The sequence below is a fragment of the Festucalex cinctus genome, chromosome 18, assembly GCF_051991245.1.
Source record: "Festucalex cinctus isolate MCC-2025b chromosome 18, RoL_Fcin_1.0, whole genome shotgun sequence".
NCBI lineage: Eukaryota > Metazoa > Chordata > Actinopteri > Syngnathiformes > Syngnathidae > Festucalex > Festucalex cinctus.
Window position 1 is genome coordinate 8,727,228 of NC_135428.1, and position 19,418 is coordinate 8,746,645.

The following is a 19,418-nucleotide window of genomic DNA, read 5'->3' on the forward strand; positions in this document are numbered from 1 at the left end:
ACTATTTCTAGGCACATAGTCACACTTTCGTATGGGGCAATTATGAATAAATAAAATACAACCAGCCTCACGTATCAGATTGTGTTAGCTTTCGAAGTTCAACTATACAAAAACACTCGTGCATGCTTATTAGCTGTCAAATGCATTTCAAGATTTTGAATGTTATTTTAAAGAATATATTCCAAGTGTAAACAGGATGTTATTGCTAAAGCAACCAAAAGTTGTTTTATGGCTACTTATGAATACAAAACACAACAAAGGGCTGTGACATGATTTATGCGAGGGTAAAGGGGAGAAAACAACGAAATAATAACAATTTTGAACTTTTGACTGAATGAAATGAGACTTCAAGAGGGGAAAAATATCTTTCATGTGTATGTAACATGAGCCTGAATACACATTGCTTCTTTGAAAGGGAGTCAAAGAGATTTAATTTCCAGCAGTATATACAGTAATGGAACACGAAAACTTCAATCACTAATGACTTCCACAGATGGAGAGAAGGGATTTTTTTTGTGGCACATAAGATACAAATTCTCAAAGTAATTTCATTTGTCACTCAGTATGTCATACTTGTATTTATTTTACTACGATATTAGGCTATATTTTGTTACCGCGATGGAATAAAAGAACGCCGTGAGTGATGGTGAACATCTGCTACCTTAGATCGCGTTTATCATTTATAGCTCAGCCTCACCAGCCACTACTTTTTTTTTTGACAAGTTCGTTTTAGATAACCAATCAACATCACTTCCTTTTTTGGATGGGGGAGGTGTTCTATACACACAGTCGGGAAAAGACTGAAGTCGATTGTGGGCTGGACAAGTAAAGTAGACAGTAAGACTCCACGTCTGGCCACATTTGATGTGATGGAGCGGAGAAAGACTCGCTCACGCCAACCAGACGTTTGCTCCACTCACTGGGGGGAAAAGTCGAGATCTGAGAGTGCATTTATGTGCCATGTAATGAGCCTTGGCTCGGTAATTAAACTGTGATATGGGGAACATTTTCCTGGGAGGGATGACGCAGTGGAGGGGAACTCCACCTCATTTCACCAACTAATAGTTTTTATCAATTGGGTCTAAAAGTGAGTAAAATGTATAAGATGTTTGTGAGGCTTTTAAAGAAGAGGACATCATTTGTTTTACTTGAGTGGTAACAAGTTTAAGCAGGGTACACACATGCGGATTTGAGATTTTGTCACTATATTAGTCACATTATCTCAACTAGAATGGTGAGTTTACATTTTTATTAATGACTGGACTACGATTACTACATACAGATTTTACAAATGGAAGAAATCATGTCTTGATAAAAGTTAGCTAAAAGTTCCAATGTACCAACTGTATCAAAGTTTGTGCATTTACAAAGTTAATCATGTTGACTTTCAGATTTTAGTTCACTTGTTTGAAGTGAAACTTTTTTTTTTTACAATTATATGTAGTCCAAAAACTGCATTATGATTACTATTGCGTTTTATCCATCATAGGTGACGGCCATTTTGACACCTGCCTTCGACTGAAAATTACATCGCAGTCACTCTGGGCTCAGATAATGACCAATCACAGCTCACCTCTTTTCTGAGTTTGGTCATGTGATGTTCACAAATTGAGCCATGATTGGTCGGTAACTTAAGTTATTTTCACTCGACAGTAAGTGGCAAAATGGTAAGATAGAGACAAATCGATGTTTTTTACTGCTTTATTTATATTCTAATAACGCAATATCAATCAGAATAGTCAATCAGGCCCCCCTAGCCAGCCTGTTTTCCATGTCTCCCAATTGTAAAACACAGGTGAGGATCATTATCAGGCTTCTACAGAGCTGGTTGATTAGCTGTCATTGGAATCAGATGCATTGGGAATTGGGAGACATGGAAAACAGGCTGGCTAGGGGGGCCTGAAGACTGGAATTGAGAAGCACTGGTTTAGACTAATGAGCTGCATAGAACATGTAAAGAAAAAAATTGGCTAGACTTCCTCTTTAAAAATCACATGGGCTTGTATTGAGCCCCTACTTTGGTACATCTCTTGTATTGAAATGCTAGATACTGAACATACATCTGTTGCAGGGGTTCTCGACCTTCTTAACAACATCTAATTAAACATAATTACCATGTAAATGACATAGCAATGAAAACATTGCCTATTTTCAAGCTACAAATCATTGATGTCACATTCCTATAATTTGGCCCAAACTGTAAAAATGTAAAGATGCATCAAAGGTTCAAAATAGCATTCCTGGTTCCATATCACACCATTTTACACCCCTTAAGCTTCTTTAGGCTTCATTACTGGTTCTGATAGCACTATGGAGTACTATGTCGAACCTTTATTTGTTATTGTGCAGAGTCTTAGACTGTCCTCCCTATGGGAAGGAGTAATGTGTTTATTATATTGGTTTTATTGGTGCACCGGTATGCACCTTTTTAAATAAGACATAATTTATTGCAAATTATATCGCGGAACCCCCCAAGACGGCTCACAGACCGCCGGGGCCCAGTTTGAAAGCCATCTAATGTACATCATGAGCAGGCTATTTAATCCTTTTGATAAAATGTGCAGCTATTCCAAACAGACCTTAAACATTTCATGCAGGGTAGTACAACATGAAAATCAAAGTCAAACAGCATATTTTCCAACAGCTACTTCATGTTATTATTAAAACTGTGAACCAAGTTGTTCAGCTGTCTTGCTACATAAGTGCGTTTTACTCTAAGAAACAGAGAGCCGCTTCTCGGGATCCATATGTGTTAAGGGCTACCAGTTGGATACACACTGCTGAAATAACGCATTTGCTCAAATTAATTTTTAATGTAGCCTGTACATTATTATTATTTTTAAAAATGAATGATTGCCCTCTCTCCAAGTGTTTGCATTTGCAAATAATAAATGCAAATCACAATGTCCCATGGCGGGTGGTTCCTGCCCTGTTTACTTAGTTATATTTTGCTAACTTTGTTTTTTAACTGTACCTATTAGAGTAGTTTAAATGCAAAAAAATAAAAAAAATAATAAAAAATATATATATATATATATTTTAACTTACTTTTTATTTTATTTTTTTACTTTTATGGTAAGAAGAAATGTTACTTTTACTCTGTAACACTGAGCTACAATCGGCTCCCTACTTGTAGATAGGATATAGCTTTATATTTAATATCTGCCTGGTGAGGCAATTGTGCCGTTTCAAGAATGTAAACAAAGAAAGTTTATTTATGAGGGCGTGGAACTCATTTTTGTCGTGGGCCACATCGTAGTTATGGTTTCCTTCGAAGGGCTGTTATGATTGTGAGCCCAAATAAATGTATGATCGCCTCATATTACATATAATGTACCAAACAAATTGATGAATAACTTGTTTTTAATAGGGGAAGTCAACCCAATTTTTTTTTTGACAATAATATGTCTATGCAGCCCCACTAGTCTCAGTAGGGTATTCTAGTCGATATTGTATTAGTGGAATATGAGTTAAGAAGCAAAATCCAGCGGTTTTTTATCCATCTCAGGGGGCGGCCATTTTGTGACTTGCTGTCGACTGAAGATGACATCACAGTTGCTCAGGGCTTAGGCAGCGACCAATCACAGCTCACCTGTTTTCTGAGGCTGAGCTGTGAGTGGAGCCCTGAGCAACACTGATGTCATCTTCAGTAGACAGCAACTGGCAAAATGGCTGCCCCATGAGATAGATAAAATAATGTAATATTAATCACAATGTCATGTTTAGATTAGTGAAGTCACAGATGACATATTATAAAAAATGTTTATGGTCGACTTCCTCTTTAAATAAGAGGCTAATAAAAATAGTTTGCCCTCACAAACATATTAACACATTCATTGCCAGACCAGGAAAAAAAAAATGTGTCATTTGACGTATTTTTCCGTCAATGGCAGTGAATGAGTTAAACATGGTAAAAATCAATGAAGCAATTATAAATTGTTGATATAATGTACAGCAGGGGTGTCCAAACTTTTTCTTCTGAGGGCCACATACAGAAAAATAGAAAGCTGCAAGAGCCACTTTGATATATTTTTTTCAAGTTATTTATTAACACATTCATTGCCAGACCAGAAAAAAAATGCATAATTTGACGTCTTTTTCCGTCAATGGCAGTGAATGAGTTAAGAAGAAAATGCGAGCAATATGAACATTTTTAAAAGTGCAGACATTTTACAATTATGGCATGTTAGCAAGAAATGAAGTTGATACACATAGCTGCTTTTGCGGGCCACATAAAATCATGTGGCGGGGCAGATTTGGTCCCGAGGCCTTGAGTTTGACACCTGTGATTAAAGACCATTCCTTGTGGCTGAATTTGCCTTAATTTATGTTATTTAACAATTTGTTCATGGCTGCTTTAGCTCAAATTATATTGTTGACAATCTATGAATTTTCCCATGCATTTTTATGATTATTTTTGCCCGTTTGTTATTTGGTGGACTACTTTTTACTTTGAGTACAAATTGTGTACCCTCACAAACCCTCTGATGAGGGTGATGAGGGTTTCGATGCACATGCAAATCCAAATTGAAGTCATCATAGCGCCATTCGGTGTTGATCCCAGCAGCCTAATTATATCCTACGCAATCCCCCCCAAATCCCATCTGACTGTCTACTCACCGACCCTGAAGCCCTGTCCGATGAGCGTGTCCGCCCCCTGGCCGTTCTCCCCAATGAGCGTGGTGTTGTTGCCCTGCTCGCAGCGGTCCTGGCACTGACCCTTCAGGCAGATCCGCTTGCAGAAGACCGGCGCGATGACCACCTTGAAGCGCTCGCGCGTGGACAAGCGCTCGGTGCAACGCGCCAGCCTGTGCACGCTGAGCCACAGGAGAAGCACGCGGCAGATCAGCGAGGGCATCGTGGCATCCTCCGGTGCCCCCTTTCACGCAGCCGGACACATGAAACCACCAGCCGGGGGCGGTCGACGTTCGCCGATTGACGACAAGGAGCTCCTTGTGGGGGGTTCCGTCTTTTGGAAGGAATGAAATCACTCCTCGGGTGTGCTTTGGTGATCCATCCGTAAAAGCGACCAATTTGCCATGGTTGAAGTTCCCCTTCAAAAAAAAAAAAAGTTCTCCAAGTTCTTCCTCCTCTCTTCCTTCTTCGCCTGTTGCTTCCCGGGAGTGCGTATGCGGCTGTGGGAGAAGGAGGGAAGAAAAAAGAGGAGGAGGAGAAGTGAGCCAGCCCTCCGTGGAGAAAGGCTGGCAGCCGGCCAGGCAGGCGGTGCGCTGCAGGAGTGAAGCTGAAAGTGCTTTTCTAGTTGGTTAGTAAGCAACCGCGTTTCTTTCCCACCTCCCGTGCAAGCCTTGAACGCACCACAGGCCGCGTTCACGCACACGTCACTCTGGAACTATAAAATAACATTGCATCCATGTATTACATACAGTTTTCTTCCTTTATACCATAAATTATATTATTAATTATTATTACTGATTATAAACCACTTTTTAGTTGCACCTACTGGTGTAGAAGATAATTGCAATGTGCAAGTCAAGTCGTCATCTTTATTTATGTGGCAGGCATCTATCATCTATCCACTGTATTCTACATGACCAAACAATAGCATAAAGTTAGCCAAATGACGTAATGCTGAGTCTACAGCCCCCCACCCACTTTAAACGACTCCAATCGTGAATTTCATGCCTGGGAAAAGTCAAGTGTGTCTGGAATGGACGTCCACCGCGGTCCCAAAGGGAGGAAGGCGGTATTTGGGGTCATGTGGTCAACAAGGGAACGTGAGACAGACACAATAAGGAGAGTGAGAGAGAGAGAGAAAGTGAGTCACTTCCTCACCAAAAAAGTAAAGTGTTTACTTTCCAGGCGCTGAGGAAATGACTGCACGGAGTTCACAGGCTGCTCTGACATCTCCTTTGCCGTCATTAACTGCCAGCACACAGACACACAAAAAATAAATAGTCTATAATTGACACACAAAGCATACCAAATATCATTTATGTTTAAAAAATATATGAGGAAAAAAAATCAAGAAAAATATTGGGCTGAAATAGTTTTGGTCAATCTGTTAAAGGGGAAGTTAAAAAAAAATCTTTACGATATGTTCTAAACACAATATTGTGTTTCATGTTGTATTTGTGGAATATGAATTAAGACGCAAAATCCACCCGTTTTTTTAAAATCCATCTCTGAGGCCATTTTGCCACTTGCTGTCGATTGAAAATGACATCACAGTGCCAAATGCCTCAGCTTGTGAATGTCATATGACCAAACTCAGAAAACAGGTGAGTCATTGGTTGTTTCCCGAAAAAAAAAAAAAAAAAAAAGGGGTTGAACTTGTCAAGGAACTTGGACATGACTTGAAGTTTGCATTTCTTCCGTATTGTTAGCCCAATACCATAATTGACTGAAATATTGTGGGGTTTTTTTATGGAAAATACCAACAATATATTTCAACTTTTGCGATTACAGTGGATTACCTGGATGGCTGACACAGTTACAGTAAGTTAAAAATGACTTGGGCAATTATGCTATTAGGCTAATAATTGTTTTAGAATGAGTATTCTTTCATTGTACATTTATATTTTGAAGATGCATACTCCTCGTTGGACTATATGCTTATTGTCTGAAATTGTGTTGTTTTTGTGTGTGTGTTTTTTTGCATTTTGTGGATTAAATACATAAGAGTATAATAGGAATGTAAATGGCAAGTTAATTAATCAACAGTACACTATTCGCTAATCAGTAACGGACTCGGATGGTACCACACCGGGTCAAATGTGGCCCCAGTTCAGCCTCTCTGGCGTTTTATTTGATATTCTAAAATATATTTATTAGTTTTTTTTCTCATCCAACTATTTATTAGTCAACCTCTTTAGCCCCGGGCGGTGGGAAAAAAAAATAAAATAAAAATCCTGGAGCCTGAATGGGCTGTGCTACGCGATGCAAATTTCATTTAAATGTGCGAGATGTGCAACAACTTCCATTAAATCCATTTAAATTGAATTATAATGCAGAAATTGTAGCACGTCTTTTGTGTTAAGCTTTTAATCACACCAAAGGAACACATCAGCGGTTTGCGTGCGTGTGCGACCACAGCTGTCATTACTTAAGTGTTATTTGGGGGGGTCCAGAGACCGCCACCATCTGTCTGGCGGCGGTACAGTCGTGATGCAATGGGATCGTGCGAGGGTGCAAAGGGGGCGCTGTGATCTCACTGCACGATGCTGGACGGTAATGTCTTGTTTACTCGCACACTAGTTAGAAAGGGAATAAAGAACAAATTTAAGTTTCAAGTGAGGTAGAAGATTTTTTGAGTCTACCAACGCTCAACAGGTTAAAACTTGAAGACGGTCTAAAGCACAACATCATTACTGTGAAAACCGCTGGGTGGGCGGGGTCAAAAGTAGTAACGGGTTGCAGTTGATGTCACACTTCTCATGATTTTGTAATCGGGTAAGTGTTGCAGTGCATCAGGTCAAACCGCAGGTGGCGATGTGGAGGGGGAAAAAAAAAGCTTGTTACGTTTAAATTTGATACTGTCATTTCAATTTCTTGTCCCCAGGCACTATTTCCGCGAGCGACAAATATTTACAAATAACATAATTGTTATTGTTCGTCCAATAGAGTTTAAATATAAACAAGTCCTTTTAGTACAGTAACATTTATCATATATGAAACAGTACATTACAGTTTGAACACAAGCATAGAAAAGTCATTGCACATTTAACAGGGACTTCCGGTTTTCATCTTAAAGTTTCATGCAAAAAGGCCTCCTTTAATATCAGTTGAAGGAAGAAAAAAAAAACAACCTACAGCATGATAGGGGCAAAGCTACCTTGGCAAACTACACTCTGGGTATATGACGACTAACATTTCATATTTGGAGCATCTTTCATGAAGATTTACAGTATAGCACAGCTTACATGGAGAAAGTACGGTAATATGTTTTTTGTTTGAAGGCTGAGATATATGGGATACAACTGGGAGGGATATCAGTTATAAGCATATTTACATTATGAGTTAGTAGTTTGAAATAAAACAAAAAACTTTACTCCACATTAAAAAGAATCCTCAGACAAAAATTACAGCCATATTTACACTACTAAAGGTGAATTTGCTAGGCATTCGTTTTCTCTCTCCTTTTTAATCATTTTGCCTCTAATATTTGCTCATAGCTGATTATTTTCTATATAAAGGCATATATGTTGTGTGTGCCTAATGTGGCTGCTGTCAATTACAATAAGTAATGATCAATAAATAATGCCTCAAGTACCCTGTAAGCTATACAATAATTATATTTATTAAATCAATGTTTTTATTGGTATTTGTTGTATTAGCATTTATACAAGACTAATTATTCATGTTTGCCAGACAAATCTGATCCTAAAATGTTGGTGTTTTATGAATATGTGCAATTTAGGAAATAAGGATCAAAATCACACCAGGTGAGAATTACATTCAGGACTGAGTGATCATTTTCAAATCAGGTAAGGCACTTTCTAATTGTGAATATGTGCTACGGGTTTTGTCAAATTGCTGAGAAGCAGACCAGTCAATACGATGTGCTCCAAGTGGTGAAGGATGGACTTCATGCAAACTATTTACAACATCAACGAATGTAAAATAGGAAAATGTCCTTAAAAAAATGTTCACATATGCACACAAAGTTGAAAATGTTCATATGTTTTCATCCTATTTTCACTGTTGACTCTAGCTCATCTGCGAGCCTAAAGAGGACAAGCGCAATAGAAAATGAATAGATGGATGTTTATTATTAATTATAGCTCTACAACCAGTTACCAATTCAACTTGTCCTCACTTCACTATTGATCAAAATCAAATCAAAACCTTAAGAGTGCAGAAGGCTTTTCCTTAAAAGTCTCTCCTCAGATTCTGATTGGCTTTTTTGGGTGGGAAAAAAAAAAATGTGTCGGTGCCAAATTTATGAATCCCGATTCTTCGTCCATTGTTGTACAGTGTTCCCTCATTTACCGCGGTTGTTATGTTCCAAAAACTACCCGCGAAAATGTAAATCCACTTTAATTTAATTTAAAAAAAAAATCCGTTAACAAACAAACAAACAAACAAAACCAGCGAGGCCATGAAAGATGAACCCGCGATAAACGAGGGAACACTGTATTTAGAAACACTTTTTTTCCACCATGTAAGTGTTAGCTTTCTACACACAGTCAGCAACTGCGTTGTCCTCCTCTTCCGCCCCCCACTCTCCAAACCTCATCTGGGGAGACGGCGCCGCCGGGTGAAGGTTGTTAATGTCGTCGATGGCGTCGGGTTCGGCCTCGTCGGCGGCGCCGATGGCCATGTGGCCGCCCTCGTCGCGGTGCGTCCGGATGTGCTTGCGCAGCGCGGCGGGCTCCTTGAAGCTGCGGTTGCAGAAGGGGCAGCAGCACGGTCTCTCCCCCGTGTGGATGAGCTGGTGGTGCTTGAGGTGCTGCAGGCGGCTCAGCCGCTTCCCGCAGATGGCGCACACGTACGGCTTCTCCCCCGTGTGCGTGCGCCGGTGTTTGCGCAGGCCGTCCAAGTGGCGGAAGCAGTTGCCGCACTCGGAGCACGAGTACGGCTTCTCGCCGGTGTGGATTCGCAGGTGCGTCTTGAGGGCGCCCGACTCGCGGAAACAGCGGCCGCAGACGCTGCAAGGGTACGGTTTCTCTCCCGTGTGAATGCGGATGTGCTTCTTCAGGCTGGAAATCAGACGGAAGGTCTTTCCGCACTCCAAGCAATGGTGAGGACGATCTCCGGGAGGCTCCGCGGCCGCTTCGGCGCCCGAAGGTCCCGCCGGTTCGTCTGCTCGACCTGGTGAAACGTTGTGACCTCTTCCCGGTTCCGAAGTCCTCACCAGTGGCTTTTGTCCATCCATCATCTGCTGCTGCGCGCTACTGCTGCATTCTCGAACAGGCCTTTGGTGGCGCAGAGGTTGGGTGAAGGTACGCTGGGAACCGCCGCCATCCCCAACCTGAACATAGCTGAGGTCAGCCATGGTGTGAGACGACTGTTCGCCATCGCCAACTGTGTCCTTCCTGTTATTCTGAGCGGCACTTGAAGCTTGTCCTTGCTCCACTTTTATCTCAAAGTTGCCAGCTTCACCTGATCCCTGAGACGGTCTCTCCTCTGTGGCAGAAAGAGTCAAAATCCCTTATTAAGCATGAAATTAACCAAATTTAACAGGTCAAGTTCTCTTACGACACAGGGTCCTTTAGGATAGAATGCGGTCTTGCATCCTAAACTTTAACATTTTTGGAGAGTTGCTACTAGATTCATTTATTTTTTTTAGGGATTTTAAAATATCCTTACCTGATCTGTTGGTATCAGCACACATGTGAGATGCTGTTGCAAAAGAGTCCATAGTGTGGTTGGTCACAGAACCATCAGGTTGAATAGATAGCTGGCAAATCTTGTAGTCATCTCTTGGCTCAAACCCATGAAGCGAGTCATCCACGGAACCACCGAGACCCAAGTCCACGCCGGCTCCGCCGTTTCGAGAGTTCTGATGGTCCCGGTCCACGTTTGACGCCATAGAGGGCAGAGATGGAGCGAAAACCGACTGACCAATGTTATGAGGGCCGCTGTATGAGATCTGAAGCTGGTCTATGAGCTTCTGGGCACTGCACAGACAGTCCTGCATCGTCTTCAACTCCCTCTCAGACACCTCCAGACGCACTTTGAGCCTCTCGTTTTCTTGCTCCTTGTGCAGCAACTCTTGATGAGTTTCGTTGATCACAAGCACCACCTCGCCCACGAGAGTGTCAACTGCAGCCGACATGGCAGATTGAATGGTCGGTGCAAGGCGAGATTTCAGCGATGTTACACTCACGCTGCCGTATGCAACCTTGTCTGGTTTCCGGTCGTAGCAGGATTCTGTCCCAGGCCTTTCAGGAATGTTGTTGATACTCGTCTTGCGGTTGCCACTATTTGATGAAGATGAATCCACGCTGCTCGTATAACCTGCCCGCCTGGAAGCCATAGCTGTGATTGAGTTAGCGTAGCCTATTAATGGAACTAACTTCGTGTTAATGAGCAAAATGGACAACCGACAGTTGTGCTCAGTAGATGGTAAGCGTCAGGTGTCACCTCTTAGTTTGACGTCATCGGCCAAAACAATGCAGACTATTCGTCGATTAAACAGGGCCCAAATCCGCGCGCTAGCATTAGCCTGCTAGCTTTGCCGATCATGTCAAAGCGTATTCCTAAAAACACAGTTGCGTCCGTTTATGTGTGGAAATAAAGTTCAACTGCGTTACTTACTAAGACGTAAACATTGCTCTCTGTGTCGATTCTTCCATTTGCAACCTCTAACTACAGAATTGTATTTGACCCGTCGCAGAGAGATGACGTAACACTACTAACGCGCTCTGATTGGACCAGTGAATTGGGCTAACGTCACCAGCCTGAAGTGCGCAACAAGTCAAATCGTGCAGCAAAAACAATGATAATTTTATAGACTACCTAAAGTGCCAAAATGATATAAAACGTTTGCAATTAAATGAGTCAAACTATTCACAGCAATTATTTCAGCATTTATGTGTGCATTTCAAATTCTGACATTCGAAAAATATCGAAATAATTTGATAGAAATACTGAAATAATCGGATCCATAAATCCACATAAATACTGACGTAATTAAACAATTTATTAAACATTTACTTATATATTTATGCATGCATTTTATTTTGGCATTTTTGGTCCGCCATGCAACAGACACAAACATTCATGTTTTGGAAAAGCTTTCTAAAAATTTCGGTGAGACCGAAAAACAAAGGCACAAAACATATTCAGATTAATAAATGAAATTAAAACGCCAAGGTAACTTATAGCAAGCAATGACAAAAAGTATGAATAACATTGTAATTCTTGGAGTATGAGCAAAATTTAATTTTGGGTCATTTGTAAAATTAGACACATATGGTTTACATTCAAGTAGAATGACCCCGAGTTTTTCGGCTTCCTGTGATAAACACTTTGACACTGATGTAAACAAGAAGGTTGCATGCGGAATTTTGATTAGAGACACTGACAATCAATCCACGGAGTAGCACGACCAGTCCTAATATTACCCTCAGACTAATGCTTAATTGAAATAAAAATAAATACATCGTCACAAGACATGAATGACAACACTGTAGTCTTGAGTGTGTTGTTCCTATTGAAATACTACAGAGGGCGCTGTAGACCGCTCTGAACAGTACACAAAGCATTCTTAAGCGTAAGTACCGCTGTACCACCAGAATGACCGACATTAAAATACAGAAATGCAGAATGTACAAGTGTTCACCCCCACTCCCCACCAGAAAAAACAACAACACAGAAGCAGTTATTTAATATTACAGTGTAAGCCACTGTAACATTATGCATTGTTTGCTCATTAAAGCGCTTAAAAATAAAAAGTGCACTTCCACAATGATTCAATTAAAATGTATTACTGTGGCGACCCCTGAACGACAGGCACATGCGTCAAAAGTCAAAACAAAACATAAAAGGTAAGTAGCAATTGTAACAGTTCCTCATGATTAAATATATGCATTGTTCTTAAAAGTGAAATAAAACTGAATTCCAAGTAACAAATTCTCATTTAGGGTCACAGGGGAGCTGGAGCATTTCCCAACTGACTTTGGGCAAGAGCCAGAGTACATCCCGGACTAGTTGCCACTCATTTGGAGGGCACATATTGACAAACAACTATTTATACTGTCACAATGGGATTTAGCATCTTCAATGAATCTAACTTACATGTTTTTGGAATGTGGGAGGAAATTGTACTTAGATAACACACGTGGAAGCTTTAGACAAGCATGCAGACAACACACAAAAAAGGTCCGAACCAGGATTTGAAGCCAGAACTTTCAACTGTGAGGCAGACAGGCCTGCCACATTTATCACCATGCTTACACGAACATTGGTCAAAGCCAATATAAAATCATTTAAAAATGTCCCCAAGGAATAGCGCAAAACCACTGCTGTACCAAGTAACAGATGTCGAAAGCATCTACCCGAGGAAAACAACAGAAGTTAATATGAGAGCTGACAAGAAAGAACGTTGAACCATCGTGACATGCAGCAGCAACAACCTCCAGAGGGCAGGAGTGAGGATCATGAAGGTGAACAAAAAGCACAAAGGCAACAGGGTCAGCATCGTGTTGGACGTAAAACATGATGCTACAATAAAAAGAGGTCAGAAGTCTTCACAAACATTTAGTCTGCAAATTTAAAAACAAAAATATGTCTGTAGTCTGTCAACCTACCAAACAAGCAACAACAACAACAAAACTTCTGAAAAAAAAAAAAAAAAAAGGACAAATCATCATCAACAACATTAAACCAACAACCTGCAATCAAAGCCTAGAAAAACGTAATGCCAAACTTTGGTTAACAGGTCACATACTTGATGCAGTTGTTTCAAACGTGATTTTTAACTACTATCTATTTCTATCAGTTCCAATACTTTTGCTCAAACAGTGGCAGTCGGTTCCAAATAATGCTATCTACTCTACTTCTAAGTTGCTGAAACCAGATATAAGCAGATGCAAAGCTATCGTATCCAACTCGTCAATGTTTGTTGTGAACAGCAAAGGAATGTTCCAATATTTTTGGAGGGGAGCGTAGACAAACTCCAATCAGGTCATCGCTCGAAAATTCTGTGGTACTTGACAGATGTATTTTATTGGTTCCATTGGGGGAAAGCGAAGACAGTCAAATAAATCATTTGGCGTTTCGATGAAAATGGAATATTTGACGTATGTTCTAACAGCTTGCTTATAAATACCAAGTTTGCTGTTAAACTTTTAGCTTGAATTTCTCAACATCTCCCTTTTAGTCATCCAGTCTGTTCACGAAAAGAGACAAATGTACTGTGGGCATCATACAAGTCCTGATCTGGTTTATTTCTATTTGGTGAGCAGATGTCCCTCAGCTGCATTCCGTTTCTGTTTGGACATTGTTGGGACGTTCCATGCAAAGTCATGCATTTTATTTAGGTGAGAGGTCTAACGAGGCGTGAGCAGCAGTCTGGAGTCGCTTAGTAATCGTTCGTGAATAAAGCACTGCAGTAATTTTTTTAAAATTCCGACGTCCCTTTAAGGTGATCAGAGATCATTAACAAGCGAGACACATTCCCATAATGGATTTTTTAAAAAGTGAGTTGTGCAAAGGAATGCAGCAAAATGGTCCACGCTGGCCTGATCAGAAATAATGACTTCCAGTTGATATAAAAAGTCTACACACCCATGTCCAATGAGACCAAGATAAGTCATTTCAAAACTTATTCACCATTAAATTGTAAAGGTTATAGATGACATCAACAAAGTAAAAAAAACTCAGACAATATGGTTACATAAGTGTGCACACCCTCTCATAACTAGGGATGCGTTCAGAATGAATCAATCACAATTTAACTCTTGTTGAATAACAGAACAAACCTGCTACTATTTAAAGTGCCTCTGATTAAACCCAAATGAATTTCAGATGGTCTAGTCGGCTTTTTTCGTAAAAACTTGAAGGTTGATTACTGATTACTATTTCAAAACCCTCATAAATTCATTTTAGTGATACCTTTTGGAAATACAGCCAAAACATTTAACGTTGAGTTTGTCGGTCTATTAACCCATTTTTCTATGTGTGTTTTTGCAAAAATTTTCAAACTGAGGTTGAACTCTTTGACCATAATTCCAACAGTCACACCAAGTGTCAAGCAAAGTTATGAGATTATTTAACTTTGGTCTCATTTTCAACACAAAACCTGGCAAACGGGGTGTGTAGACTTTTTGTATCCACTGTGAGTGATCGTAAACTCTTCTCAAAGCATGCAGACTCATTTAACTTTTGACAGGGAGGGAGGTGGAGCGGGTGCAGGAAGGGTCCAAAAAGCAGGGGGGGAGTGTGGGAGGTTGCAGTTACCGAGAGAAGCAGAAATAATACATAAAGGAGAAGCAGACAAGTGGAGGACAGAACAACGGCGTGAAGAGCTCCCTAAAGCATTTCAACTGCTGAAACTTCTGCAAGCAACAAGTAAGTTAGTTATGTTTGTTGTAAATAGTAATTTGTAGCAATGAATTGTAATGTGAAGAAGTTTCCGGTGTAATCAAACAAGTTGTATTTGAAATATTTGTGTTGATTCATTGAGAGAATTCCGTATGGGTAGCTTTCCTGTAAGTGGATCCAGCTGACTGAGCTGCACTGTGTCCCGCATGGGTGTGTGTAGGCAGGCATTCACCGACCCTCTCTTGTGCAATGCGGTCTGGAATGTTGAATTAGTGCGAGCCACCTCCGACGGCTTAACATGAGGTTTAATCCTGACAAATACAAATACACCGCTTTAAGTCCAGCCACTAAATATTATGTTTCCGTACACTTATGACCCCATTCTAACAAACAAACAAACAAAGTTCCACTTCACTGGCAAAACTTAATGACATCTTGAGTCAAGCATTCGACCTTTACGGAAGATAATGCTTTAGTTTAACTTTTTGTCACATCACACTTAAGCCCGGACCCAAAGACACAAAGTGAAAGTACAACACTAATTGTGTCAAACACTCTCATATTTAGATAAATGACACTTTTCTTGGACGAATAACATGTTAACACGAATAACAAAAGGCAGCATAGTGAGTTGGTTCGCACGTGGGTTCGAACCCCTTCTCAGGCCCTCCTGCTAAGCATTTGCATGTTCTCCCCATGCTCGCCTGGGTTTTCTTTGGCTACCTGAGATAAACATTTATCCCTAAACTGTCTCAAGCTGTGAATGTATATATCAATAGTTGTCAATGTGCCCTATAATTGGCTAGCAGTCAGTCCACAGTGTACCCGTACCCGCCTCTCACCCTTAAGTCATCTAGGATGGGCTCCTTTTGGAGTGGAACATTTTTTGACATGTCTGTTTTTACAAACAGCTTTCAAGCTTTTCTTTTTAACCTTAAAATGGCCTCTTTTGAGCAGAAACCAGGATACAAATGTCACAAATGGTCACAAAAAAAAGCCCACAATGGAGTGAATACGCAATAACCGATCCGCAAAGTAGTGAGGGAAAATTGTAAGCCTATTTAGATAAAGTAGGCTTTGTAGAATAAAGTATAGATATCTGTTGACAAATTTCGTAAGTAAAAGAAAAGGTTAATTTATTAAAAATCTACTTGAGCACAGTAGTGAATTATCAACAAATCCTCAATTGAAACTCAAACTAATACTAAAATTAATAAAATGAAGCATTTTTGAAAAAATAAAATCTAAATTGCCCCAAAAACAAACTGAATTTGAAAAACAAAAGTCAAAGACAAAAATTAAAAACTAATGAAAATCAAAAACTATTGTAACCCTGGTTTGTACTTTACATCCAACCAATCACTATTCATCATTCACCAGTGTCATCCACCAGTGTATTTCACACACCAGGGGCCCATTATATCAAATAAAAATAAAATAAAAATACCAGCTCGTAACAAGGTCCCAATGGGGTACAAGTGACTGTACAAGTATTTATTAATACTGACAGGATGTTCTTTGTAGCATCTCCAGGCGGTGCGATGGCTGCCAGCAGACCTGTTCCCATGATGGTCATTTGCCTGCTTCTCTTAAGTGCTTCCACTTCCCAGCCTACGACAAAACGAGAGCCGGGGGCCAATCGGACGCGGCCCCTCAGACCCCGTGCGTTCCCGTCCGAGACCCTCGTGCTCCCCCCGGATGACTATTACGACACAGAGAACGAGGTTACCACCGTTCTACCTAAGATCATATCCGTAAACCGAGGAACCTTGAAGAGATGCGACTACAACCCCTGTGAGGAGGACCAGCCCGCTTGTATTGAGCTCGCAGCCGCCAATAACTGTTTGTGTCCGGGGTCAACGTCTAAACTGGATGCACCTCAGCCTCCTTTCCTGAAAACAGTAACCTGGAACGGTTCCGACGTGGTCCTCCACTGGTGTGCTCCTTACTCCTTCGTGAAAGCCTACAAGGTGACGGTCGGCGGGACCGAGAGGCAGACGTTTGGGAGGAACAGGCGCAGCGGGGGCGTGGGCCCCATCGAGAACATCTCCAAGGTTTGCTTGGTGGCGCTGAACGACGCCGGAGATAGCGAGGGATCGTGTTTAATGTACCAGCCCGAGGACCGCGGTGTGTCTCTGAGAGCAGGACTGATAGGGGGCGCTCTGGGGCTCTTGCTGCTCCTGTTGTTGGCTGCGCTGTTCTGGAGGCGTCGGCGGCAGAGGAAGCTGCAGCACAGCATCGCCGTGAGAGCCGCTGCTGAGGCCTAAGCGACAACAATGCACTTTCACAAGAGACACTTCACTGGAGTGACGACTGTAGTTTTTCTTTGTTTAAAAAAACAAAAAAAAAAAGAATAAAAAATGAATAAATAAATGAATAAATAAATAAATAAAAAAAAGTTTAAAAAAAAAAAAAAAAAAAAAAAAAGTGCAGACATTTATATTTTTTTAGTTACCGGTACTCACAAAAATATATCAGTTTTCATAGTGTTAAAGCCACAGAACTGAGAAAAATACACTACGATGCAGCACAAAAATAAATATGTGATGGATAATATATACAGGAACAAAACTTGATAAAGTATTTTATTTAGACCTTATACATTCACGCAAACATTTATACGTATTAAATATATTTATGCATTTGTTTTTTTGTTTATTATTCCACAAATCAGTAGCCAATACAAAATCTACAGTATTCTATTATAGAACAGGATGCACAATAGAAACTGGATTGAAAAATACATTTATTATTATTCTTTTTCCTAACATGATTGAGAACAGAATCATAGAACTGCCAATGTGGAGCAAACATTTCTGATTTGCAACTATGTTCGAACAAATTTGCAAATACATTTAAAAATGTATTTTCAAGTAAACGATTAAAACTTGAGGTATTGACTTGTGCATGCACAAGAAAAAAAAAACCAAAATAACTTTTTTTTTTTTTTTTGAGCATTTGGCCTACATTATACAAATACATTCCAAAATTGAGTAAGTAAACATTTTATTCGTAATTTTTATGATTTAATTATGTTAGCAAAATTTCAGTTTGGCATTTTTTTTTTTTTTTTTTTACAGTAATGTACCTATTTTATAAAAATTTATGAAGATTTGAACATTGAGAATGTTTAAACGAGAGCAATAAGAGAAAAAGTAAATGCCTCCATGTGAAAGTGGTGAAGAGTTTTCGAGCCTTAAAACATTAATAACAAATACAAAACATAAAGTTAACTACTTCGCGGATTTGATTTATTGCGGGTGTTTTTGGAACCTAACTGCAGAGGAAAATGAGGGAACACTGTATTTGCAAATGCCTTTAAAGGTATCTGCCAGTCAAAATTGTTTACTCCACATTGGCAGATCCACAATATATTAATGATAATACTATTATTTGTTGTTATAATGTGCAAATTCTATTTTATATACAGTAGTCAGATAATATTGTTAAGACCCTAATCATACCATTGGATGCAAGCAAAATATTTTTTTTATTGTGGCTTTTTGTAGTGGTGTAGATTAGAACTGCATTGTAAGCGTTTCGAATATGTGAACACTTTGATGATTTTTGATGCGGATCTCCGATTGTGCATTCCTAATGAGTCTGGTGAGTTTTTTTTATTTTTTTTATTTATTTATTTTTTTTTAAACAGTGTACAGTTAAGAAACCATTATGAATGTGTGGGAGTGAAGTATAGGTACTTATTCATCCTGCCAAGTTTTAGAGGAAAATAAATCCCTCATGACACATTTTACAGATAACAGATTTTTTTTTTTTTTTTTTTTTTTTTTAAGTGAAGTCATTAAGCCAGTGCTGTGAATGTTTCTGCGCTAGAGTTTGGACCTCCAGACACCATGAGGAATCTAAATACTGGACGGGAAACATTCCAAAAAAATCCCAACAATGTCATTTGTTCAGAGTAAAGCCATCTGTAAGGTGATGATGTACAGATTACATAAAGATAAAGCTAATATTTAAGATCCATAACTGACTCGCTTGCGGTATGATATCAATCTAATGACAAAATATTGTATGTGGCATTGATTTTATGCTTTACTGTTTTTTTCTCTGTGAGAAGTGTTTTTGTTGTTTGCCAAGAATGTTACTTTTTTTTTTTTTTTTTTTGTCAGGTAACAACCAATCACGCACATCAAATTCTGAATTCGTACTGCTGCACTGTATACATTTCTTAATGGTTCTATTAAATACTATTGCAGTTCAACTGTGTGTCTTTGCTGCTAACAGTTTTTGAATGGCTGTGTTGCTCCATCTGTCATGTTGTCGGAAGTTTGAGCTTAAGTGTTCATCATAGTTTTTGCAGCTGTGGTAAAAGTTTTTTTTTTTTTTTTTTTGTGTGTGGGTATGGATTTCATGAGGCTGAGATTTGACAGTCTTCCGTTACTTGGCTGGTATGAAGCCATGATAAGAAAGAATGTCGTCCAGCATTTCAAATTTTCCAGTTTACAGAA

The 19,418-nt window shown here is 39.7% G+C and overlaps 3 protein-coding genes across 5 annotated transcripts in view; 1 reads left to right on the forward strand and 2 right to left on the reverse strand.

Moving 5' to 3' along the window:
- The window catches only part of ltbp3 (latent transforming growth factor beta binding protein 3), a 37,809-nt gene extending 32,648 nt beyond the window's left edge, over positions 1-5,161 (reverse strand). For 2 of the 3 annotated variants that reach the window (XM_077505265.1, XM_077505264.1), the window contains exon 1: positions 4,621-5,160. In XM_077505265.1, coding sequence (XP_077361391.1) covers positions 4,621-4,858 — 238 coding nt within the window. In that variant the 5' untranslated portion in view covers positions 4,859-5,160. Of the gene's footprint in view, positions 1-4,620 lie in introns of all 3 variants that reach the window. The other variant, XM_077505266.1, reaches the window with a different exon arrangement.
- Positions 5,162-7,065: 1,904 nt separating this feature from the next.
- LOC144006626 (uncharacterized) lies at positions 7,066-11,329 on the reverse strand. Its single transcript, XM_077505561.1, has 2 exons — positions 10,270-11,329; positions 7,066-10,086 (listed from the first exon to the last, which is right to left on the reverse strand). Exons 1-2 carry the CDS (start codon positions 10,937-10,939, stop codon positions 9,137-9,139), a joined length of 1,620 nt encoding a protein of 539 aa, XP_077361687.1. The 5' UTR covers positions 10,940-11,329; the 3' UTR covers positions 7,066-9,136.
- Positions 11,330-14,902: 3,573 nt separating this feature from the next.
- LOC144006271 (LRRN4 C-terminal-like protein) lies at positions 14,903-19,259 on the forward strand. The gene is made up of 2 exons (XM_077505034.1): positions 14,903-14,976; positions 16,474-19,259. The coding sequence occupies exon 2, from the start codon at positions 16,491-16,493 to the stop codon at positions 17,214-17,216; it is 726 nt and encodes a 241-aa protein (XP_077361160.1). The 5' UTR covers positions 14,903-14,976; positions 16,474-16,490; the 3' UTR covers positions 17,217-19,259.
- Positions 19,260-19,418: the final 159 nt, after the last annotated feature.